Genomic DNA, 26,783 nt, shown 5'->3' with positions numbered 1-26,783 from the left:
AGAAGGACAATGTTTTACACATACCAATTTTCATTATTGTACAAGCTACAGTAATGGAGGAAAAAAATGTTGAATATTTCCAGAAATTTTACTGCTGTAAGCTGTACCTAACCCTTTAAGATATGAACTTGTGCTATACTGACCACATGGCCTAAGACTACCTTTACTTATGGTGATGTAGTGTTAATAATTTCTGCGATAGTAATGTACGTGATAATTGTGGTTGTGGTGGTGGTGTTCACCTTATTTTAAATTCGATGGGTCACACTTAGAACCATTTCTAGGCCATTCGTTATCTCGCAAAACCAATTGCGCTTTCACTTGCAGCTAGCTAACTCATTTATCCCCCACCATAAGGTTCTTACTATAAGCTACGGCGCACGCATGAGCTAGCAAATGGCTTGTAGTTTTGATTGCCGCAGGTTTATATCACTATGTTAAGAGGAAGCATATTTTAAGCGAATTTCGCGTCGAAGTTCTTGGATAGTTTTCTTGCATTGAAGAAATTCTGCCTCCTTACAGAGTCGATGGCAAGATGACTGGAGTCAGAAGTATGGACAGCGTAGTACGGGTTTGCCTATCTCGCAGGTACAGCGGTTAGGCCGTCAAATTTTAGAGGCCCTCTTGTTCCTGAAAGACCGTGGCTTCCCTCCCTGCAGTCATCTTCATTCTGGTAACATCATACTACAAAATGGAGTTGCCAGGTATATAGGCTAAATGAAAGTAATTTTTATTATACCTTAATTGTAATATTTTGAAGTCTGTCATGAAATAAAAAAAAAGACTGACACAAATTAATCTGAAAATGATTTCACATACTGACTGAATGTGAATTGGAAGACTGTGACCGCAACAGGAAGAAAGAACTTGAAGTTTCAGTAACATTAAATGCCTAGTCTGTATTAAAAAACTGACTATACAAAAATATAATTTTTAATTAAAGTATTATTGTAACTTATGTAACTAGTGTATAATGTTTGTAATTACCTTATACAGGGACATCATTTTATTTTTACTTCAATTTTTATTGTACCTGAGTTTTTGAATGTACTTCACTCCCACCCCTTCTACTAATGAAGTTCAACCGTCCTCCACACAGATCCAAGACCGCATATACAGTCATAGTAGCCTTAAGGTCACAGTTAACAGTACGTTCAAAAAATATGTTCTCGTTTTCCAGTGACGAAAGAGCTTTCAATATTGAATCATTTTCGCACAGGTACTCTCGTCCATTTGCCTACGTCGCATCCCGGTTTCCCCTACCAGCTTTTATTCGCCAGCTAGTGGCTGGGCTGTCTTAGCTCTTTTCTGAAAACATTAATTTCTGTTAGGAATTGGACATCTACGTAATATTATACAACTATTTAAAATAATTTAAATGAAAGAGCCTCGTTATGTAATTAACTGTCACGTGATTTCCCCCCCTTTCTATGACCCTACGACAAAACCCCTTGGACGGACAGTATATAGTATGTCTGAGTAATTTTATCTTTTCGGATCGGGCAGAAGTGAAGATTGAATTTACAGTACGTAAGGTACTCTTTTATAAGGTAGGTAAAGAATTATTTCAACATGAGTTACTAGTACGAAGGACGAAATTGGTAATTGGGATTACGTACAATAGTTTATAGTGCGATAATATGCACATTAGAACTGAAGCCTGTATCGAAATCAATGGCCACCATTTTAAAAAGTGTCATTAAATATCCATAGGCTATTATGATTATTTTTCAATTTAACTTCATTCTCAATAGTGTAAGCTAATGTATTGTAGACAGTATAATGTACACTGCATAATGACTACGTCCGCATGGACAGCTCAGTTCGTGAGTAAAAACACTCATTGTTAATACTGTACTGTATTTTGATTAAACAAAAACCTAATGAAAATTATCAAACTCAAAATCGCGATATTTCCAAGTTTACGTAAATGGATGAACTACTTTTCTTCTCTCCTATACCTAGTAAAGTGATTTGTTTGTGTTTTACACCAGTATCATCGAACTCTAGTCGTGGAAGGGAGTAGCAAACGGCGTTGATCCAGAGGTATAGGCAAGTTAATATTAAAAATGTTAGTAAAAATAAAATGATGTCCCTGTATAATGGTTTATAGGCCTAATGAAGATTATTCACATGTTACACCTACGTTTTGTGTTATTCTAGCATTAAAATATGTAAAAAAAATACTACGATATTATAAATTTACAAAATGTAACGTTATGAGGTAGTAGAGACATGAGTACTGGACATGACGTAATATATTGCATGGTTGCTAAGTAACCGTTTCTAAGACAATGTTATTTTGTTGTTGTTTTGAAGCTTTTTCTTACAGGTACGTTGTATAAAATTGTGTTGTGAAGGCGGTGATGACGTCATGAAATACTAATTCAGGGATGCAGAATTGGGGAAAAAAGGGGTGGAAGCATGGAGAAAGAGTTTGTTCCCCCGTCCACAATCCTCCGGCTTCAATGACGTATCTGTGACGTTTGGCAAGGACACTGAATACATATCTCTTCTTCCCCTACCATGACCAATGACACAAAGGTTGAAGGGAAGGGATGAGTTACATGTTCCGGCTTGTGACGTCTGACACAATTGTAGCACAGTTTTGCATCCCTGTTAGTTGCTAGGTAACCTTTTCTGGCACCAGCATCACTCCTATGATTACCATTATCGCTTCTCAATGAAATATTATGTTAATATCGGTATTGTTTTCCACTTTCACAATATGCTGGTAATTACCTTCCCAGTCTTCTTTGAAAATTGAGTCCAGAGCCATTTCCGTCAGTTCTTTTAATTTTTTTCAGAGACAAATCTGCTACATTATTTTTCCTCACTATGTGTTTCATCTCCAACCATGCTACTTCAATTTGTGATGAGTCACACATGTAAAGAGGATGCCTCAACATGGTGTGTCCACAATCTGCTAGTCTCTGATCCACTCTGAAAGTTTTTACCTGGGGCACATGATTCTGAATTAGTTTGTAGAGGTGGAGTTTTTCGCTAAATACAACCCTCTTTGTTCTCAGCCACTATTTCATATTAGGTCCCCTACTTTTTCTAGTGTTTATAAATGATCTTGCCCCCCTAATAAAAGATGTAGGTCAGCCCATATTATTTGCAGATGACACAAGTATAGTAATTACAGCCAATAACTCCAACACGTTCCAATCTTCAACAGAGGAAATTCTTTTCAAAATATCTGACTGGTTGTCAGTCAATAAATTGGTATTAAATTGTAAAAAAAACTAACATAATTCAATTTAAATCCCGTCCAAATTCAACCTCGCAAATTTCTAGCGCAATAATTAATAATAGATCCCTATTAGAAACAACGACAACCAAATTTCTTGGCTTAAAAATCGATAATATGTTAAATTGGAAAAATCATAATTACCCCCAAACTAAATTCAGCTTGTTTTGCTATTAGATCTATGCAAAAGATAGTAAATATCAATACCTTAAAAACAATATACTTTGCATACTTCCACTCGGTAATGAGTTTGGGAATAATATTCTGGGGAAATTCCACAGATAGTAACAATATATTTCTATTACTAAAAAGAGTAATTAGAATAATAGTAGGTGCCAAATCTAGGGAATCGTGTAGGACTATTTTCAAAAAACTACAAATAATGCCCATGGCTTGTCAGTATATCTTTTCATTAATAATCTTCCTCATATGTAATCGTGAAAACTTTGTAACTAATTCAACAGTTCATAGCATAAATACACGTCAAAAAATGACTTTCATACTCCATCGGCAAGTCTATCATGCTATCAAAAAGCAGTGCGTTATATGGCAGTAAAAATTTTTAATAGCCTCCCTATCGATATAAAAAATCAAACTCAAAACATAAAATTATTTAGGGCCAAATTAAAGAAGTACCTAATTTCTCACGCCTTCTATTCTGTAGGTGAATTCATGACATTCAATAACACTTCATGAAATTGATACTAAAACTATGTGTTGTACTAGTAGACTATATTGTAAATCTCGTCTGTATATATTTCATCTAGACTGTGACTATGAATTAAGATTTTATAATAGTATTACGTTTTTTGACTTGTTCCATATTCTAGCTGTAAGCAATGTATGAATACCATGGAATGTTAATAAATACAATGCAATACAATGTCATTATTCAGCACATATCGATTTGGAGACTTATCAATCTGAACAGAATGATGGGGGGAGCATTGTCCATAGCAACCACTGACCGAGGAGGAAGATTAGGAATTAGTTTTTCATTCACCCATTTCTCAAAATTGACATGGTTCATCTATCCGTGGTAAACTCCATTCGCAGAGCCAACTTCGTATTATCGCCGCGGCCTCATGCTTAACATGTCGGCATCATACAATAACGTGCGGTATGCTTTTAAAACAATTTTGCCGACCGATTGTTGCTCTGTAGGTTTCACTCTAAGCGTCACGTTGTCACATCTACTTCTTTGGTTAGAATAAGCACTAGTTTGTTATATTGTTAAATGGCTATTATACGAATACGTTGACGTTCTTAATTCTTAATAATAAGTCTTTAATAATAATTTTTAATCACATACCTTAATGTTCGTCCTCAGCACAAGACGTTGCAACCTCGGTTTTAGTCCACGTGGATTAGACAAGTAGGTGTCATTTAATAATGGAAGCAGCTTATTTGTTGCAGCATTGAAATTGAGGCGAGTGATTGGAGCGGCGACACAAATTGAAAACAATAATACAATTAAATTTCAAAGACCTACCGAATGTTATGCACGAGACCGCTCAAAGACCTGCCGAATATGAACCATGAGAGCACGGGGATTGTACACGAGTTGTGCATTGTTGAGGAAACCATTAAATTTCTGCTTCATGCATATAGGACAATAAGCCTATTTCCTGTACTGTGATTAATCTGTAGCTATGCCAAAATTTTTTGAAAGTTAAATTTCTGTACACCCAGGTTTCATCCACATAAAAAATTTCTCTCCCTTCATTACGAAATTCTTCAATCTTCTTGAGATAATTTCTACTATTACTTTCCTCTTGTTCTGGCACTTTACCCATCTTTTCAGTAATCAATTCAATGATCTGCCACTCCAAGGAAAATTAATTTTATTTTTAATCACAGGCAGAAGTTTTCCAACTGTCGACACTTTCTTTTCCTGAACGTAGAAATCATTAATCGTGTTTTAATGATTTCTACGTTCAGGATTTCTACGTTCTACAACACAAACAGTCGTATGCTCAAGGCGAGTTAGCTGTTTTTTCCCAGGAGTAGAGAGCTTTTCACCAGGATAACAGTTTCTTTCTAAATTCTCCTTTCTTACTTGTTTATGGTAGACTCTGCACTCCAGTGTAATATGTTGCTCTGTTAGTGGCATGAGTAATTAATGTGTAAATTTGTTGTTTTTTGCCTCTTTATCACACATTTCTATTATTTTTTCTATTACTTCACGACCCTCGAAGTGAATTATTTTCTTCTTCTTTGGTGGTGTCATGATTATACACACTGTATCAATACCTAAAGTGTACACAAAACACTACAAACTAAATGAAAATATGTCACTAATTACCTAATTACTCGACACAACATACTGTGAAGTATGAACTTCAACATGTTTTCCCCCATTACTTGATCACCAGCTTAATCTGATCCGAACAAATATGGCATTGTAAAATTTCTTTGCAGAACGAAAAATTATATTTTTGTTCGGATCAAACGACCAAACTAAAATTCTTTCAATAATTATTTATTATCATAATACACTGCTCTCTTAAAATGACTGAGTATATTGGGAATTAAATCAGTGGCTTCCCCAAAATACGCTATGAAAGGTTTAATATAAAATAATTTTATCTAAAAAATGAAACAAAAACGAGCAAAATTGTATTAAATATTTTTGTTTGAAATATCTCAAAGAATAACCGCCTGAAATTGACAGTATTTACGGGTCACTCTATGTAGCTCCAGGAGCTGCCTCCTTTTTGCAACTAAACGATTGTTAGCTCAGCTCCAATTCCACTGTAACTTACTACCAAATATTTATAATATCAATTTTTGTTTACCACCTGTGCTTATCTTAATATTTGGATTTATATGAACGTTTTCGACACTCGGTGTGTGTCATCTTCAGATATGGGGTCTATGTCATTGTGTGTTGTGAAGCCCTAGCTTCTTAATTATGTTGTGGGTTGTTCACTTGTGTATGGCCTTTCATGATTTCTTAGTTTACTATAAGCAGTATGTGGTTGGTTATTGTGATTCTGTTAAGTTCTATCTTTTGAAAAACCCGTATAGGACAATAAAATTATGTTAAAAACATTATAACGGGTTTTTCAAAAGATAGAACTTAACAGAATCACAATAAAACCAACCACATACTGCTTATAGTAAACTAAGAAATCATGAAAGGCCATGCACAAGTGAACAACCCACAACATAATTAAGAAGCTAGGGCTTCACAACACACAATGACATAGGCCCCATATCTGAAGATGACACACACCGAGTGTCGAAAACGTTCATATAAAACCAAATATTAAGATAAGCACAGGTGGTAAACAAAAATTGATATTATAATACAGTGAGCTTATCGGCATCTCCAAAATGAAACTAACTTACTACCAAATGCTGGGAATCACTACCGTTCTTGCACTAAATGGTCGGACATATTTTTTAGTGTATGAAACCAATGGCGGCTGGTGCTTCAAAATTTTGGTCGTTTACTTTCTTACTACAAAATATTAGGTCTACCATACTACAGTCGTAAAAATTTGCAAAAACTCCCTCGACTTTTCGTGTTTTTAGAGTGATCCTGGAGATGCTGGATGTCACTAACACCGTCCTTTGTCCACGCCTCTTCTCCGAACAAAACACAAGGAAAATAGAACAAATACTTTCTTCTTTCATAGCCACATAACTACTGAAACTTCTTGTACGCGTCAGAAATACTGGCACAAATAACACTATTAATTTATTAAAACAAATTCTTATGCGCCACCACGTGCTCTCAACCAATTCGACTTTACTGGAGTGGACACGGAAACCAAAAACACCAATAAAATACAAGCTCGCCCTCTAAAAAAAATTGTTTTCGCACCCAACTGCAGTCACGGGGCAGGCATGCTCTGCCTCTCTGACTCATTCTTTGTCGCTCATCACTAGCTCTGTGACCTACTGCCATCTGTTTCCATTTTACAAAGCTCGTTTACCTCCCTGTTCGTTTATCAACAACTTAATAATAATAATAATAATAATAATAATAATAATAATAATAATAATAATAATAATAATAATAATAAGGTTCACTCGATTGAGTATTTGTGTTTGAAATTGTTCACTCTTTGCTGTATTCGGATAGTGTTTTTTTCCTGTTCTTGCACTTCAGGAGATGATATCTGTCACATTTGTCGTTGCACAAACTATAATCTTTTCGCTGTAAGAAAAATCCTAATGTAAACAATAGCACGTGACTGAAGTGATGCTTCATTGGCCACTGTTTGGCGCCATAGATTCTCAGTATATGTTCCCGCCTACTGGTGTACATTCTGTTTCATGTTAAACATTTCCCGTTATTCGTCAAGTAGATCTAACCTCACTATTGTGCATCCGTTTGCTCAGGAAACTTTTACTTTATAATTATTGTAATTAAAACTCACTTAACTTATTATATACATTTAAGACTATTTGTTTTTCTCCGTTTTTGAAAGGGTTTCCACTCTTATGTTTAATAACCACACACACCGAGGATGCAGAAGCCATACTTCAGTACCACGTGCTTACTGAACAACTACGAGCTCAAGTGACGCCAGCTTGTTACAAGAACAGACTACCTCAGTATTACGTTGGTATTCATCCGCGTTCATAGTACATAACAAAATATAAAAGTAGCTTTTCTTTTACATAGCGTTTTACATATGAGTGAAGTTATATGTTTCATCGTATTTAACAACTAGAATTCAATTTTTTATTTTCAAACAATGCAAGATTATGGTTTCCAAATACGAACTATATTCTCCTGCGTCGTGTGAGTGTTTCGACTGTGAGCCAATCACGGGTTTGACAGCCACGTGCTTGTGTTTACATTAGGATTTTTCTTACAGCGAAAACAGTATACATACACAGTTCTCCTCTGGGCTATGGAATCTCGTCGTTGCACAAATCTTGTGGTGGAATCCATGGATCGCGTATCTGGTGATTGTATGTCTCTGCTGTTAGTTTTATTTGGTCCAGTTTCTTTCTATCATTGCGTCGACTCCATAGAATTCCAGGCCAATCTCGGCTCGTTTCCTTTCTAGCTCCTCCCGCAAGCTTTGGTGTTTGGTAGTGTCATGCTCAAGTCTTCGACGTAGTAGTTCTCTCCCGCTAGGACGTACACCAGTCGACTTGGAGCAGTTGTTCCAACTCCTAGCACTCTTTTGAGGTATTTCGCCTTCACTTTTTCTATCCTTTGCTTATCAACAACTTAAAATCCACACTGGACATCACCCCTCTCATCCCCTCGCCCCGAAGAGATACCCAAAATCAAGCCAGTCCCCATAAGAAGAACGGTCGTTTACTGTGGCAAGTCCTCGATGAGACTCCTACAAACGATTCTAGTTGGATGAGAAACTCACTACAGTTGATCATAATAATGGTGTACTTAGATCACAATAATTTAACTTGTAAATTTTTTTCAGGTGTAGCGCAAACTTGCTACAACCTTAAGGAGCCGCGCCTATGTGAAACAAAACATTAATTTCACCAAAAAGTGGAACCACCCCCTTTTTGCAGGGAGCCCTTCAATTGTTTAATTCAAATTTTTAACTATATCATACTTCAATGTGACGACAGTACTGTCAATCTTTGTCATTCCTCCAAGAGTGGATGTTGGTGTAACAAACTGTTGAAAAGCGTAAACCTTTCATTAGAGTAAGAAGTTACATACAGACATTTCAAGGCATGCATTGATTTCAGGTTGACAGGACTGGAGAACACTTTGCTGGGACACACATCTCGCATCCACCCTGTGATCTGGAGTCGAGCTCGGACAGAACCGGTTGCAGTGGATTCCATATGCTTTGGTAATAATACATGTTCGTGCTATCTACAATTGCAGGTCCACCGCTGTGGAGTAACATTTAGCATGCCTGTCCGCCCGGGTTCAAAGTTCAAATCTTGTTTGGGACAAGTTACTGGTTGAAGTTTTTCCGGGGTTATCCTTAAACCCATTAAGAGCAATTGCTGGGTAACTTTCGGCGCTGGACCCTGGACTCATTTCTCTAGCATAATCACCTTCATCTCATTCAGACGCTAGACAACCACGGCAGTTTATTAAAACATCGTAAAATAACCAGTTCAAAAAATCTGCAAATTACTGAAAGTGGAAATCTCTACATAATAATAAATGAATGTTAGTTAAGTGATACATGGAATGTTTATTGTTAAATGGTTAAACACATATATTAACAATGAATGAGAAGATACATATTGAGCAAATATGATATGTATTCATTATTTCATATTTCATTGTTTAAAATATTAGACCTACGATTTTATAAGAAATTACTTTCGAAACTAGGAAGTGGTACTGACGGTCAAAGATATTTGACCCGTGATTTTATGATAATATAAGCGAACTTTCTAACCACGCGAAAAGTCAGAACCAAAGATAATTAAAATTGACAAATTTTGAATTATCTCCGCTAGTTCTCAATAGGTGACACAATTATTGGGGCGATTAAAAACAGTATCTGGGGAAAATGATGATGTAGATCAAGCATAAATTATTCTCCATAATTGTCAATATCAGCGGTTTCCAGTTAAACACAGTTTGTTTTACATTCGGGCAATCAGCAGAGGGGGATCAAATTGAATTCTATAATGAGGATATATTTATGTACGATTGGCAACATTGACTATTATTTTCGACATCTATCATAGAAGTTATAACTAAAGAAGCCACACTCACACCAACAAATTATCGATCACTATCAATTAGTAGGGTCAGATATCTTTGAACGCCAGTGTACAAACTTACTCTGACTATTAATTTTGCAATTCATGTGAATCAAGCATCCGTATTAAACAAAATCTTAACAGTAGGCCTACTATAGTATTATAGCTGTTATAAACTTGTAAAGAGACAATCAATGTACTATGTTGAGTTGTTTCTTGTTAATATAAACAATAAGACCATATAGCCTATTGGTTTGAAGTTATGACAATTATTTGAAACAGATATAAAACTAGTCATTTGGTTCATTTACGAGGGCTATTCATAAAGTAATTTAGTAAGTAAAGCAAAATCCAAATAGGATAAAAATTTTATTGTGCCTAAATGTTGATTTAATTAAATTCTTCTTAAAAAGCTGTTGGCTACCAAAATAATCATGAAGTACACTTACTAAACAAGCGCTCAGAACTTTAAGATAATCAGTGGTAAAATTTTCATAGAAATATTTGTAATACTTTCTGAGATACTAACTTTTTTTATAAAAAAGCCGCCCTAAATAAGGGTTCGAATAGATCGGCCTACTAATCAATTCATAAAGAATAATCATGAAAACCAATTTTGTGACAATTTGAAAGGAAAAAGAAAACATTAAGATAAATGATATGAAACATAGGAAATCATTTACAATAAAAGTTTGTTGGGTACAAATGATTACTAATTACAGCTAAGGATGATTTTAACACACGAGATCCTATGACATCAATCAATAGGCTACTTAAAATGATTAATGTAACATCTTTCATCTTGCTTTTTCGGTGTATCCCAGTTATAATTTTATTATGTAATGTAACAATTTTGTAATAGCCTATGAGTGTGCATAATGTAAGAAATTCCAAACATAGTTTAAGTAAGTAAGTAGGTTTAAGTAGGTAATATAGAGCCTCAGATCTCACCTTAAATAAAGACGAATGCCGGATTGGATCCCAATTACCACGAAATAATAGACAATACAACAGCAACAAACACTTCTAATAGTAACCTACAGACAGTCGCGATTTGACCTAGGAGTTAAAGCGACTATAAATAAAGATAAATTACTTTTTCTTCTTGCTAAATCAGAACCTTTCGAACATTTCGAGGGCACACAGAGATTTGCCTAATTAATTGAACACTAATTATTTTACCATTAATAAACATTTACTGTGCTAGTAAATGACTAGGAGATAATAGCTAGGCTCTTATATGATTATAACTTGTAATGCCAAAGTACAGTACTGGTACCTACAGTTCACTTTGCACTAGATTTCAGTGCATTTCATTGCCATTATGTAATAGTTTTGTGGCTTCTTAAAGCAAAATTTCTACAATGCAATAACATTATACCCTTGGATTCGTAAATACGTGCAATAGCATATTTATTCAATGTAAATATAATTTGTTCAATTTCTCTTTCGTTTCTTTCTCTACTTTTTCTTGTCTTTTATTTCTCCTCCTCCTATTTATCCCACACTCTTCGCCCTCTTGCAAAACCCATTCTGAGGGCAATAATATTGTTAATACATCTAATTTTTGTTCGTCTGTAATACCTTTCTCAAGTTCTTTTGATATAATGGAATTTTGAAGGTACTGGTAATTGATTACATTAAATAAAATTAAATTTCTGTATACCATTATTTTTCTAGGTCATGTGTTGTTCGAGATGTGTGCAGGCTATGAATTGTGCACCCCACAACCGAGCCAGGGGCACCTTCTTGATCTCAAAAACTATCCACAGGTCAGTGCTTTTAATAACCAAGTTGTAAAATATGTCGCTGAATAACAATATATAATACACCGTGTTCCGCTTATAAGTATAATAAAAGAAATAGTTATAATTTCATAACAATGCATGCAAATGGGTTAAGATTGGTACCATTGTAAAGAGGAAATTGGGAAGTTTTAATCCATTGTTGTTACTTATTTTTAGAAGACTCACGCATGCGCAGATCATTAAATAAGAGAATTCGTATCGTATCTTTAGTCAGTCAGCATGTGGACGCCACAGCAGAAAGCCTTTTGTGTGCTGTCATTAGCAGAACATAGATCCATAATTCGTGTATACTTGGCTCGGAAACATGACGGCCTCTGTTCTTGGAATTGGTAATCCCTCATAAACCCCCATCCTCTACTCAACCCCTAGCCGCGTGGCAGAAATACAATAGATCCCAGCATTGCCAAATCTAACTGTCTTTGCCTCTAATACCTGATGGCTTTTACCCTCTTACAGTCAGTCGTTTCAGCTATTAGTCGAGGTCTTGTTTCATACTGTTGTGCGCTTCGATATGTCTGATTTTTTTCGGCCGTGGTTAACGAGTGGTGGAGTAGGTTATCCGCAGCCAGGGCCTTCTAATTCACCTGAAGATGCTGGACCATACTATACTATAGCCATTTTTATTTTCTATGTCACAAATTGATTATTTCCTTGTAACTCAAACAAAGTTTAACTTTTTCGTGAGCCACCGACATAGCTCAGTCGGCTGAGGCGCTCGTTTACCAGTTCGGAGTTGCGCTCGGGCGTTGGTTCGATTCCCGATTGGGCTGATTACCTGGTTTGGTTTTTTGCGAGGTTTTCCCCAACCGTAAGGCGATTGTCAGGCAATATATGGAGAATCCTCGGCCTCATCTTGCCAAATACCATCTCGCTATCACGAATCCCATCGACGCTAAATAACCTAATAGTTCATAGAGCGTCGTTAAATAATTTTTTTGTGTGTTTAGAAGCTTAAAGATAGCTCCATACATCTACATGTTTCTAACGAAATTAATTATACTTTTAATTTATTTGTAATAAACTTTCAAGGTGTTTTATTGCTTATTTTTTTAGACAAAATGTTATAAATGTAAATTTTATAGGTGCATGATTCTGGCCTGAATTGTACGTTGTGTTAAGAATGCAGAAAAATTTCATTCGGTTCCATCCAGTAGTTTCGGAATTATCAGAGAAACGGATTTCAGAAATATAGTTTGTTATAAAAAAACTCATACCGTTTTCCACTTACATCTCTATAACCAATGCCGCACCTCACATTAAAAATCATAACTTCAGGTCTAATACAGCTTCTTTTACGAGAAGTTGGTGTAGAAATTTAAATGTTTTATTGTATTTTATATAACAGACTTTTAAGGTGTAAAAACTGTACACATTCTCTTAATTAATAAATAATTAATTCGCATTTCGCATCTTATAACATTTCTTAGGCTTACAGAAAATTTGCATCGACATCACGCAACTAAACTAGCAGAGAAATAAGTGTGTTATTTTGTGGTTTAGTATGATTTTTGTGTTATGAAAGAAAGGATGCACAAGGAATTTATTCACAACTGGTATCTAAACTCGTCTTTATTTCACCGTCCTTAGCAACCTAACAATGACTTTATTCATAGCAGTGACTTAAAAGTTAACTCATAGCATTGAATTAAAATTTTAAGTTACTCTCTCCATGGCAACCAATACACTAGCAACAACAGAATTCATATTCTTTAATTTATAGCTTCTTCACAAACAACACATCACAAAAATTGGCCTACAGTTTGAAATTAAATTTAGACACCAGTAATGGATAAAATATTGTGTAGCACACGGAGTAAACAGAACTATAAATTACTATTCTATGATCAAAGTTTCCGAAAATTTTACCCGCGCAAAACCTTTAGTTAAATATGAAACTTGAATAACATAAGCCTTTTACACATTATATAATTTTGAATATCTTTGTTTATTATTTGGGAAAAACATTAGTGGAAATATAAGTACACATTTTTGTAAGTAAGTTTGTTAATTTTTATACCGATTTTGCTTTAGTAATTATAAATTAATGTATATTACAAAGATCATGGTATCGCTGAAAATCTCGGTTTCACGGAACACGTTTGTAAAACTTTTGCATATGACAATGACTTCAAGAATTGGCAACTCAGCTAAGGGTTTATCCCTTGCGCGTGCCTGCAGTTAAATGGTGAAGGGGATGAGGGAAGGTCGTCATGTTTTCGAGCCAAGTATACAGCGCTTGTTTCGCCGTCAGTACAATCTTAGACCGAGGGAAGCTGTACCGACGTACGTCTCAATAATGAAATGGGATAGGCAGCTCAGAGAAACAGGAAGTTTGTTGTCTAATGCAGGTAAACATTCCAAGCGTAAAGTGTCTGACGAAAATGTCGAACGCATTCGCGAGGCATTTCAGAGAAGCCCGCGGAAATCCATTCGACAGGCTAGTGTGCAGTTGAACATCCCACCAACAACAGTGCATACAGTGCTCCATAAAAGATTGCGTTTGCGAGCGTACAAGCTGCAACTTCATCAGATGATTACGCCGAATGATAAACTGGAACGAAAACGCTTTGCAGAAACAATGTTGGATAAAGTGGACGATGACGACACATTTCTAACTCGAGTCTGTTTCTCAGATGAGGCAACCTTCCACGTCAGTGGAAAAGTAAACCGACACAATTGTCGCATCTGGGGGTCGGAAAATCCAATTGTCGTAATTGAACACCAACGGGATTCCCCTAAATGGAATGTTTGGTGTGGGATCATGCGTGACAGAATCATTGGTCCCTATTTCTTTGCTGAAAAGACAGTCACTGCAAACACGTACCTGGATATGTTGCAACTGTATGCTGTGCCACAACTCCCAGATGGAGCAATTTTCCAGCAAGATGGGGCTCCACCACACTTTGCCAACATGGTTCGCACATTCTTAGACGAACAATTCCCTGCAAGATGGATCGGAAGAGGATCACCGTACATCACATGGCCTGCCAGATCACCAGATCTAACACCACCTGATTTTTTCCTGTGGGGGTTTGTTAAGGACCAGGTCTACAGGACGCCAGTACGTGATTTGGCAGACTTACAAGAAAGAATTTATGCTGCTGTCAACAATGTTACACCACAGATGCTTCATAACACTTGGGTCGAGGTTGAATACCGGTTGGATATTTCCCGTGCCACCAATGGAAGCCATGTTGAGGTTTATGGAACATAAGGTAACAAAAATTCCCAGTTTTCATTCTTTGTAGCAGTTGGTTTCAACTATATACTTGTATTAATTCAGAAGTTATAGCTATTTCTTTTGTTATACTTATAAGCGGAACACGGTGTATATGTATAAGATTCAAGTTCATGTCTTATGTACCCAGCTTTCATTTCAAAACTTTCCAATCTAAATAACTACCGTATTTACTTCAATTCAATTTCATTTAAACAAGAAGCATGTCAATTTAGATAGGTATCAAGAAAGAACTTTAAAATCAGTTTTAATTGCATTTTAGGTTTCATCCCTTCAACCCCCTCTGAAATATCAAATGGCATTGTGTGTGTGTGTGCGTGCGTGCGTGCGTGCGTGCGTGCGTGCGTGCGTGCGTGTGTGTGTGTGAAATATTGTTAATAACTTCTTAAATTTTAATTTTACAAAAAAAAAGTTTTATATAAAAACTGTTGGAGATAAACGATACAATATTATGCTAGTGTTCGAAAACAGTTATTCAGACATACAGAGTGTGACAGTGAACTTTTTTTTAAATAGCACCCTATATTAAAATGTACCGGTAAATATTCCGAATCGCCATTAAATTTACGTCTGAATGCATTGAAACTTTACCCATTCTCCTGTTTCTTGTCTCGTAATTATTTATTAAACTTGTTTTGTGAACTTCAAATTTGAGACAAATATGTAAAATCCATGTATTGTGGGTCCCTATCACCACGGCATGGCGCGTCCTCAGGTTGCGGATCAAGGAGACGGCCTCCAGATATGGAGGGTACCTGTGAATATATTGAATAAGCAGTCACGGACAGCCGATGAGGGGTGGTCCTACAGCTTGGGGGTTGGGTGAAGGGCTAACAACCCTTCACCGTAAAAAACAGCTTGTTACGAATCCTTCAAATAAGCCACGGAATGGGACTGATTCTCTGGCACGACCACAGCAAAGGCGAATCCAGAAATGCATATAGACTGTTAGTTGGGAGGCCGGAGGGAAAAAGACCTTTAGGGAGGCCGAGACGTAGATCGGAAGATAATATTAAAATGGATTTGAGGGAGGTGGGATATGATGATAGGGAATGGATTAATCTTGCTCAGGATAGGGACCAATGGCGGGCTTATGTGAGGGCGGCAATGAATCTCCGGGTTCCTTAAAAGCTTAAGTAATTAAGTATGTAAAATCATTAATATTTAATTAATATTTGAGGAGAAAAATTCGCTCAGCGCCGGGGATCGAACCCGGGTCCTTGGTTCTACGTACCAAGCACTCTGACCACTGAGCTACGCCGAATTCAATCCACAGCACCGGATCGAACCTTCCTCCTTCAATGTTTCCCTTTGTGGCCTGACTCCAAGTTAGGCATATACGTTGATGTATATGTCCAGTGTCAACTGCCATTATACTAGGAGCGCACTCAGCTGAGTGACTTGTTTGGCCGGGATTCCGCAGTTAAGTGCACAGTAATCTGTACAGATATATGCACTGCAGCTATGAGAATATTTTAGATTTATTAATTTGTCCTACAAAATAATATCTGTAATATTGACAATTAATAAATATGTAAAATCATGTTGAGTAGGCCATAAACTAAATAAAACACTATGACTAATCAAACTTTATCACAGGTGCTTCAAATGAGAACCATTCACAGCCAAACAGTATCCCAGTCTATTACGAAACACTCCATTGTAGATATGAGGTGGAACAGAACAGTCATGTAACTGTGATATGAGATAGAACAGAACAATCATATAACTGTGAGGAAGACAATCTACACCTACTTAAAATGAGAGGGATCCAATCCGGCATCGGAACTTGAATCTGGTGTGGCTTAGTGGTTAAGTGCCAGCGCATAAAGCTGGAAACCCGGGTTCGAGTCCCAATATCAGAGAGAATTTTTCTCCCTTCTACCAATTCTTCACCATATGGAAATGCAGAATTACTGCACTGAAACTCTACATGTTCTTGGGTACATCGTAGTAATAAAATGGGGTAGGTTTAAAAGAACTCTTAATATTACATGTACAATAAAACCTGTTACAGTACATCATTATTGCATTGTAGTCATCTGCAAGTTTACAAGTGCTAAAAATGGTGCAGAACCAAGGAGATCATTATAGGAGGAATAAAGTCAATTGCACTTGAGGTCATGCATATTAATCAGGGGCGGCTTTCGAAGGAGGGCTGCGGAGCTGCAGCACCCCCAAATATTTGTGGCTCTTGTCTCTTTTATGTTGTGAAATACATTTATTATACAGTCTCTATTTAGTGGCTCGAATTTTTAAAAAAAATTTCGCTCTCATTGGCACGCACGCAATCGTTAGTGAAGTCACTTCCTCCCCTGGTGCTGCCAGAGCGAAACGAGAGACAAGGACGGATTGGTAAAGCCACTTCCTCCTCTGGAGCTGCCAGTCTCGTCTCGGATGCTTTGCGCGTTAGTTTTACCCCTCCCCCTGCTGCCCCTCGCCGTGAATCCAGAGTTTCCTGGCGCTGCAAAATTTGCAGCAGTTTGTCAGCAGCACGCAGTTTTAAATACATTTTCTTTAATGTTGTGAGTATTACAAGTGCAACAATTTATTTTTTATTTATTTATTTATTCATTTGTTGTTGAACATAACAGGCAAAGCCCAATTACAATGTTATTTCGTACAATATTTACAGTTTATTCAGTTCAGTACCTTAACAATTCAGGAGAAATGTGAAATTAAGTGCCCATCAGTTGAATCTCATAACGGAAAGAGTCGCTAAACAAAATAGCCTACAAAGCTCGCATATTGTTTGCTAATTTGTCCAGTATCCACACAGTCTGTATTAGATTAATGTGTTTCAAAGACAATTTATTCCATCAGCTGGGCAACAAGATGGAGTTTTAAAATAAGAACAGTAAATGTAGTTCATGAGAAGAAGGAGACATTGCTAGAATGTTTTCAAACCATAATGTAATCTGAAACATCTAACAATATCACAACAAATGAGGCAAGCGCCCTGGTGCGTACTCTCGAAGAGCCTGAATTCAATTTCTGGCTCAGTTTTTTAATTTATTGATGTATCATGTAGATATATTATACAACTAGCTACATCATTGGCAGTTAGATATTTCTAAGATTCAAATCTGCATATAAAAATTAAATTATGGTTTATTTCACGACACTCGCAACTGCAGGGATCATATCAGCGTCGCCGGTGTGCCGGAAATTTGTCCCGCAGTATTTTTTAAATGCCAGTAAATGTACTGACATGAGCCTGTCTCATTTAAACACATTTAAATGCCATCGATTTGTGCCGGGATCGAACCCGCAACCGACTATGCTACCGAGGCCGACTCTGCATATCAAGCTTTGTTAATGCCATACAGACAATACGGAACAGTGCACAGTTGAGCAGCGAGGTCCGTGAAAATGAAAACCCTAAAAAGCGTCTAAGGTCGAAGGGATTCAGACAAGAGTTGCGGCAGCCAAGGAAGTGTGTGACCTCATTTTCACACAAGCCAACACCCGATACCAGTTCATTGATCATCTCTTCCGTGTCAAGAAAAATTTGAATGCTACAAAAGATCATTTCTTGAAAATGACCTAAATGTATGTGAAGCTTTTTCCAATGTTCGATAAATACAAACTAAAAACGGAACTCACTGTGTTGTATCAGAGACAAGAATTCAGAAATATCAGTGACGCAGTCAAGCTCTTGCAGTTTCTTCTATCTGAGAACTTGCAGGCCTCATTTTCAGAAGTTGTGGAACTACTGCGCATAGCTATCACCATACCAGTGACAACTTCCGAACCAGAACGTTGCTTTTCGTGTTTGAAGAGAGTAAAATCCTAACTTAGAAATATGATGAGAGAAGAGAGACTGACCGCATTAGCTATGTTTTCCATTGTAAAGACTATGTTAAATGACATATTGGATTTTAATAAGAAGATGATTCAAAAGTTTGCAACCTACAAGACAAGACACATGGAACTAATCTTTAAACAAGATAAGTTCCATGGTTTATTTCTGTATGCAGCTCCCCCGAATTCAATACCCACGAGCCGCCACTGATATTAATACAAAAAATTATCCAGTATCACTGAAATTACAAGACAAAATGTTTACAATACGAAAAAGTAGACTCTGACTCTCTGTAAATAAATAGAAAAACAGTTCTGTTTCTTCTAACAAACTTCAAATGCAACAATTTTTTATAAAAAGAGTACCGGTAACAATTCCAAAAAGGAAAAAGAAAGTAGGTACTTTAGGAAGTTGTAGTTAATATAGAGCAAATAATAGCTATGAAAAAGAACACATTAAAATCCAGTATTATTTTCTACAACATCGAATTAAAAAGAGAGAGGTTACTACCACCGCTCCTAAAATATTGACAATACAACATTACAACATTAAAATAATAGCTATCCATCTGAAAAATGGCTTCATGTTTACACTAGTGGATCCCTAACGTTATGAAACAAGATCAGGGACTGGCAAAACATGTCCTTCCTTTTCATTTCACTGTCATGTCAGAGAATTTTGATACGGAAGTAGTAGTTATTAAAACGTACAGCTAAAACTAAACATATCAGATACATGTTTACTAAAGCTGTTATAGCTTGTAACTGGTAAGCAACTGTTAAGACACTTTTAAACACTACTGAAGCAAGAGAATGAAGTAAGATTATCTCTCCGTTTTAAAAGTCTGACACAAAATGCAAAGTAGACAATTTGAACTCTTTAAACCAGAAATAAGTTAGAACGTCATCTCACCTCGGTTAAAATATATATTAAAGAAAGAAGCAAAACGATAACAGAAACCAAAACAAATTAAGAATAAGAGATGAACGTCACTTCCACGAAAATCCAGAAATAGTTTTCAATGCACCCAATGGTTGGCCACGGAATTAAGTTGCCTTGTCCATCATAGATTGGACAATATTTCCTTTCCCGAAATGTATCTTGTGTAACAGTGAAAAGGAAATGAATGGAACACATCTGCTGACATATGTGTCCGTCAACTCAGAAAATTGCATTGGATATGATACTACAAGGCAGACTGGTTCTGATTTTATCGTCAAATGTAGTTCATCAGACACCAACCAACCATTTCCAAGTGCCTGTGAGAAACCTTTTATCTTTCAACAAAATTATGTTAGGCTTACTCATATAATAAGAAAACTATTTTATTTTTGAAATTGAAATTGACAAAATAGTATTTCCCACTTAAATGGTAGAAAAAATATTTTTCTTACTCATACCAAAGAATTGAAAATACCATAATTCAGTAAAATCCTTCGTAACTGGCACCCAAAAATCGGCAATACCAAAAGAATGGCAGTTTTGGGTGGGCAAAAAAAAAAGTTTAAATCTGCCACATTGCCACAGTCTGGGCCGTCAGTTTTGCCACATTAGAAAGTTCACACGAACTTTCATTTTTTTTTGTGAATATTCGAACCTAAAATTAGTGAATTATTTGTGTGATGTGCTTTTATGTTTATTTAGTTATGTTTGGGCCGTCAGTGTTGCCACAATTATGAAATTCGCACGAACTTTCATTTTCTGTGAACATTCGGACCTAGAATTAGTGTTTTATATCTGTTGTGTGACGTGTTTTAATAAGGAAAATCCACACAGTTTTTATGTTTATTCAGTTATGAACAAGTGGTAGAGAAATAAACTTCACATGGCTTCAGTTTCAACATTTGGCACCATGAAATACGAACTTTTTTTTTCTCTATACATATATTTATTCAATTACCGGCAAAATTTAGTATCTGGAACTAACCTGGTCCCTTTGGTGATTTGGCTTTTGTAGGAGGTTAAAGAACACAATAGATGAGGATAAATTGAAATTTATAAATACATTACAATTATTTTGGAAGCATTGTAATTGATTGCTATTGTGGTGATTGTATCTAAAGCAACTTATTGAGAAACATTTACAAATGTAATCTTCATCTTACGATGTTTGGTGACGTATACACGTCCGTTGATGTGACATATTAAAGAATTTAAATACTATTGTAGTCACAATCATGCCATGGTATGAAAGAAAAATTTCACAACCTCGAGCGGGAATCGAACCTGCGACTTCCTGTTCTCCGGTCAGGCGCTCTACCACTGAGCTATCGAGTTCGTCTCATGCCAAAGGCCTGGAATTATCCTTTCATACTGGCGACTCTGTTATAGAGTTCTGTCCATAGCGTCTGATCTAGTGGTTGTGGCTCGAGGTTGTGAAATTTTTCTTTCATACCATGGCATGATTGTGACTATAATAGTATTTAAATTCATTATTGAGAAACAATTGACTTTGAAACTCAATGAATGATGCAGCATGTCTTTTATAGTGTTTTATGGCCATATTCGTAATAATTTGGTGGGAATGATATGTACAAAGATATACTGTGTGCTATTTGTTTATCTTTCTTCCTTGGACTGTAACTGTAAGAATGGTATTATTATACACATCTAGATTACACAACTTTTAACACTGTATCACTTCGGAATATGTATGATAAGAACTTTCTTGTGTTAAATTTTTAACGTACCTTATTAACATATTTCGACCTATTTTCGGTCATCTTCGGAACTGGTCGTTGTTGGTCTTGGCGCCTCTTGTTTCCTGTGTGGGTGCATTCATAGTGTAGAGTCAAAGAGTGTGTGTGTTTTGTATACGCCTGTGTGATTTTATTTGTTTGTTTGTTTGTTTGTTTGTTTGTTTGTGTTGTTTGTGTGTTGAGATGTTTTTGTAGAGTGTTATTTGTTAGGTATACAAACTCAAATGTAACACCTGCAACAACTTCTACATAGGACAGACAGGCAGATCATTTCAAACACGTTACAAAGAACACATCACAGCCATAACAAAATTACAAAACACCTCCACATATGCAGAACACATCACAAATGCCAACCACACCTACAGAGACATCAACACAGACATGGAAATACTGCACATCCAACCAAAAAGCCAGAAACTCAACACACTAGAACAATATGAAATATACAGACACACGAAAACACACCCCAACGATATTCTCAACACACAACTCAATTTCAAAACACACACACTCTTTGACTCTACATTACGAACGCACCCACACAGGACACAAGAGGCACCAAGACCAACAACGATCAGTTCTGAAGATGACATTTCAGCTCTGTTATTGATTTCTGTGATGTGTCCGACCAAGAGGTGCCAACCTTTCAAGTGGGTTGTCACTTATCAGTAATACCATAGTGTGTGTGCCTCCCCATCTGGAAAAGTCATACATAAGGCACATTGTATATAATTACACTTTTGTGGGAGTGGGAGAGCACTTTATAGCATGTTTTGCAGCAAATTTCTTCTTGAAGCATACTTCTTCTCTTTGTGATGTCATCTTGATATTCTGGTTCAGAAGTGATTCGAGTGATAGGTCGAAACATGTTAACAAGGTACGTTAAAAATTTAACACAAGAAAGTTATCATCATACGTATTCCGAGGTATTGTTATATTGGCAGCATTTTCGAAAAATGAGAATTTAGCCTGATTCTAAAAATTTGGAAAGAACATATCGGTGTTAAGTATTATGATTCATTTTCATGACATAAACTGTAGCACACATTGCTTCTGTCTATGAGTTGCTACTGTTCCTTATGGTGATATGTCTTCTTTCGTAGGTGGTAGAGGTGTTGGAGTTTATCTTCCAGAACCCTGAGAGGCGATTCCCATCGGTGGAGGAATTGCTGATGTGTGACTTCTTCCGTAACATTGATCTGAGGGAAATGAGAGCCACACCGCTACCGGTATTAAGTTATGATTATGTCTTCTAAAAATAATTGTCAGATTTTAAACCTTGATATAAGGGCAGCCCGAGGTTAAATCCTCCTCGACACTCAAATTATAGTAAATTTTAAAATTGACTGTATGCCTGCATATGTAATTTTTTTCAAGATGACCAGGTTCCTTTTATGGTCTGAAAGTGAATATCCAGCTGTTTTTATCATACTGGTATATCGCATTTCTGCTATTGTGAATCTATGCTGATCCGATTTCTTTATTAGTCCAAGCCTCACTTCATAAGACCTACTAGTACATGATGGTGTTACCAAAGTTTTATAAATTTTTAACTGAGTGTGCTTTTGCATTAGAGAGGGTTTCAAAATTGGATTTATGATTACAAAATCTGTATAAATTTTGTTATTTTCGTAGACATACAAGTATCTTTTCCTTCAATGTACGATATTTCAGTCGACCTGGTTGGCGCAGTTGGTATAGCACTGGCGTTCTATGTCCGAGGTTGCGGGTTCGATCCCGGGCGAGTTTGATGGCATTTAAGTGTGCTTAAATGCGACAGGCTCATGTCAGTAGATTTACTGACATGTAAAAGAAATCCTGCACACCGGCGACGCTGATATAACCTCGGCAGTTGCGAGCGTTATTAAATAAAACGTAAGATTTAACGATATTTTACAGCCTAAACAATTAAATGAATTAAAACAAATTTTATTTTTGACATCGTCTTTTCAGAGACAGTTATAACTTTACTTAAGAACAACAATAATGAGCAATAGTAATAATAGGCTATTATCTAACTATATTGCAAGTATTATCGTAAAAAAATATTCTTTGAGTTGCCAACTATTAGCTATATCCAGTCCTTTCGCTCACACCACACTCCGAAAGAGAAATAGTCTCAATCATAAATTAATACCAGTAAAGACATTTCATTTAAATACATAAGTAGATTGGTGTGTGGATAAACTTCGGGGCTTCTACCACGTTGTCTTGGTGTTGGTGGCTACGTTTTGACTGCTATGTTGTGGTCATCTTCAGAGCAGTTGTTAGATAAGGAAATAGTCTGCGAGCTCGTATATATATAGGCTATAACAACTGCTCTGAAGATGACCACAACACAGCGGTCGAAACGTCAGCTACCAACACCAAGACAAAGCGGTAGAAGCCCCAAAGCTTATCCACAAACCATGTACACCAGCCATGGAAGCCTAAGCGAACACTTAACATAAGTAGATTACTTTTTATTCTCTTGCATTGGCCCCTAGAAGATAAAATATAACAGAACAAATAAAATAATAACTAGGCCTAAGTGTATAAATAAATATAATGTTAAAAATAATTTTGGACATTAGTTAAAAACAAAATGCAATTAGAGATATCATTTAAATTAGTCCTTCTAAAATGTTTACATGATTTTCATTTTTACATTTTATATTTTGTCTTTTTATCTTACCTTTATCTCTTATTAATTCATAATACCGATAATGATTTTATTTATGAAAGTAATTGATTAGTACTGTACCTATTTGTGTTAATTTTCACTTAACACATTTCACTGTGAAACTTCTTAAAAAAAAGACTATATTCATGTTAAAATGCAAATATTTATTTAGAAGTACGAAGTACTATTAGGTCTCACTAAAGACAATTAACAATATAAAATCTTTATAAAAGCAAAAAGTTCTGAAACTGAATAATTTGCAAATAAAATATTCCATTTCCTCATAATTCTGTCCGTCACAGTTTATTACCGGTATTATCAAATCCTCTTCCCTCAAATATAACCTTCATACTTGTTTTGAATAGTTTAGCATATCGTAAATAAATGAGTAAGTTACAGAGATGAAATTTTAATAGAAACATATTTTCTTCCTTGTAGCAAGCATTTCAAGCACGCTTAACAACCTCGACCATGAGCCTGCTGAATGAAATCAAGCGTCAACAGAATGGTAGGAGGTATGTATATTTATTTGGTATTGCAAACTTACTAACTATATTGAAGTTGTTCAGTGTTCGTGGCAATTTGGCAAGAAGTACTAAAAGTAAAACCTAAAATCTATTTCACTAAATAATGTGTATTTCAATTAGACATTGGAATGCTTATGTGATAAATGTGAACTTGGTTCGCTTCAACTCTAAGCACATAATACAGTAGCCATCACATCAATTCATACTATAGGAGTTTAGGCTGAATTCTAAAGACTAGTGGACTTGTTTTCCTCAGTACTTTCTTAAAAATCCACTATAATTCATTATATACGGTGTTTCAAAAGTTAGTTCAAACATTAAACGGCTATAAATATTATAATATTTGAGATAGGGGAAAAAAACAAAAACATCACATTGTTGGGCAAGCAACGGAGTTTACAAAACATTGGGAAGATGTCCGCCGTTCTCTTGTTCAATGTACAGCATTCTGTCTGCGACACCATGCACAGCATTTTGCAGATAATGCCTTGGAATATTAGCAATTTCTTGCGAGATGGCATCTTTCAGTTGCAGTAGGGTTGTTGGATGTGTCAGGAAAACTCGTTCTTTAAAATAACCCCACAACCAAAAGTCGGCCAGATTGTAATCTGGAGGTAGCGGAGGCCACATTGTTGGAATCACCAAATCTATAAGACAATAACACTGTTGAATAATCGTATAAATGAAAGATAAAATATTTAACTTGCAAAATTGATCGTGCTACGAGTATATTTTTCTCTACTAATAACTTCATATTTTCATAAAAGTTGTACAGCATAGACTAATTTTATTTGAATATCTATGAACAAATTCAGTAGCTTAAATAACAATTAAAACTACACTTCTTGCATAATAAAATTTTGCATGCTATGTCAATCTTTAATTGGTGAAACAAAATACAAAAAGTTTTAAACTTTAACTTCACTATTTCGAAGGTTAACAGTCCGATTAGGTGCCTATATTACCATCATAGCGCCATAGTCCATGAAGAACCAAGGCTGACCGACTGCTGATCCCACGTCCACATGCCTCAGCAGAGGTTAAAGAACATGCATCTAATATGGGAGTGTCATATGGTCAGCATAATGATGCCCCCAACTATTATAGCTGGATTTTTAAACCGGATTTCACTATGTGTTCTAGCTCCCAAACTTTATCATGATGCTGTGGATGCACCAATGCCATACTTTGCCGAAATTTCGTGACAATATTTCTTCCCCATGAGGATTCGAACCATCGCTCATTCTGTAATGCGAGTCCAGACATGATGCCTTAGACCATGATGTTATTGTGTGAGGTGTATTACCGCTCCATTAATATCTGAGTATACCGGTACCATGCAACCAAGATTTCATGTTGTGTCATATTCAGATATAAAGTTATTAAACGATCACATCAAAACATACGGAACACATTTAAGAGATGGTTAGTAAGAAATATATTATTTGTGTATGTGTGCAATGAATAGAATTTCAACAAGAAAATCTACCTTTTAATTTGTAGAATGCTTTATTACTACGACAGGGTTATATTTCGCAGAGCCATATATTCGAAAAGTTTCATTATTACCATGATGACACGGTGGAAAAAGGACCCATGCCAGAAAAACTAAATTTTGTAGGAAAAGCATTTATTCCACTGAGATTCTCTCTTCAAGTAAAGAAGAGGCATACCATGTCTGCTAGACACATGCCATAAGACTGGAATTTCATAAAGGGTATCTTAGATGGTAAGATCTGTCTTATCGAAGAAACTAAAAATCGACAGGAATGTGGCATGGGCCCCTTTTTCATTGGGCCCCTCAATTGAAATCCTATTAAGAGAAAAAGTTTTGCCTTTTTTTTTATAAACTAATACCGGTACTCTTAGAATTTTTCCATATTATCAGTTTTCTCGAAGATAATAAAGATTGGCTAATTTGTCAATAAATGATTAATATTAAGACAAAACAAATATCTATAATATGTTAGAAGTCGCTGTAGTACCTAAAATTGGAGGTATGTTGTAGATCAGTTTAACCTTTTTCTGCTCATGTTTTCACACATTTATTTTAATTTTTAATTTTTAGTCATATTTTAAACTTCTTAGCAATTAGCATTATTATTTATAATTTAATTAT

The 26,783-nt window shown here is 35.9% G+C and overlaps 1 protein-coding gene across 6 annotated transcripts in view; it reads left to right on the top strand.

The window, feature by feature from the left end:
- Slob (Slowpoke binding protein) overlaps nt 1-26,783 on the top strand; it is a 595,498-nt gene that overhangs the window by 514,958 nt on the left and 53,757 nt on the right. For all 6 annotated transcript variants that reach the window (XM_069832323.1, XM_069832325.1, XM_069832327.1 and 3 more), the window contains 5 exons: nt 523-704; nt 8,942-9,048; nt 11,603-11,694; nt 22,579-22,704; nt 24,576-24,652. In XM_069832323.1, the coding sequence (XP_069688424.1) occupies nt 523-704; nt 8,942-9,048; nt 11,603-11,694; nt 22,579-22,704; nt 24,576-24,652 (584 nt within the window). The remainder of the gene's footprint in view (nt 1-522; nt 705-8,941; nt 9,049-11,602; nt 11,695-22,578; nt 22,705-24,575; nt 24,653-26,783) is intronic.

This window comes from Periplaneta americana, chromosome 8 (assembly GCF_040183065.1).
Source record: "Periplaneta americana isolate PAMFEO1 chromosome 8, P.americana_PAMFEO1_priV1, whole genome shotgun sequence".
NCBI classification, from domain to species: domain Eukaryota; kingdom Metazoa; phylum Arthropoda; class Insecta; order Blattodea; family Blattidae; genus Periplaneta; species Periplaneta americana.
The sequence above is the reverse complement of the archived record's forward strand: the minus strand, read 5'-3'. Positions and strand labels throughout refer to the sequence as shown.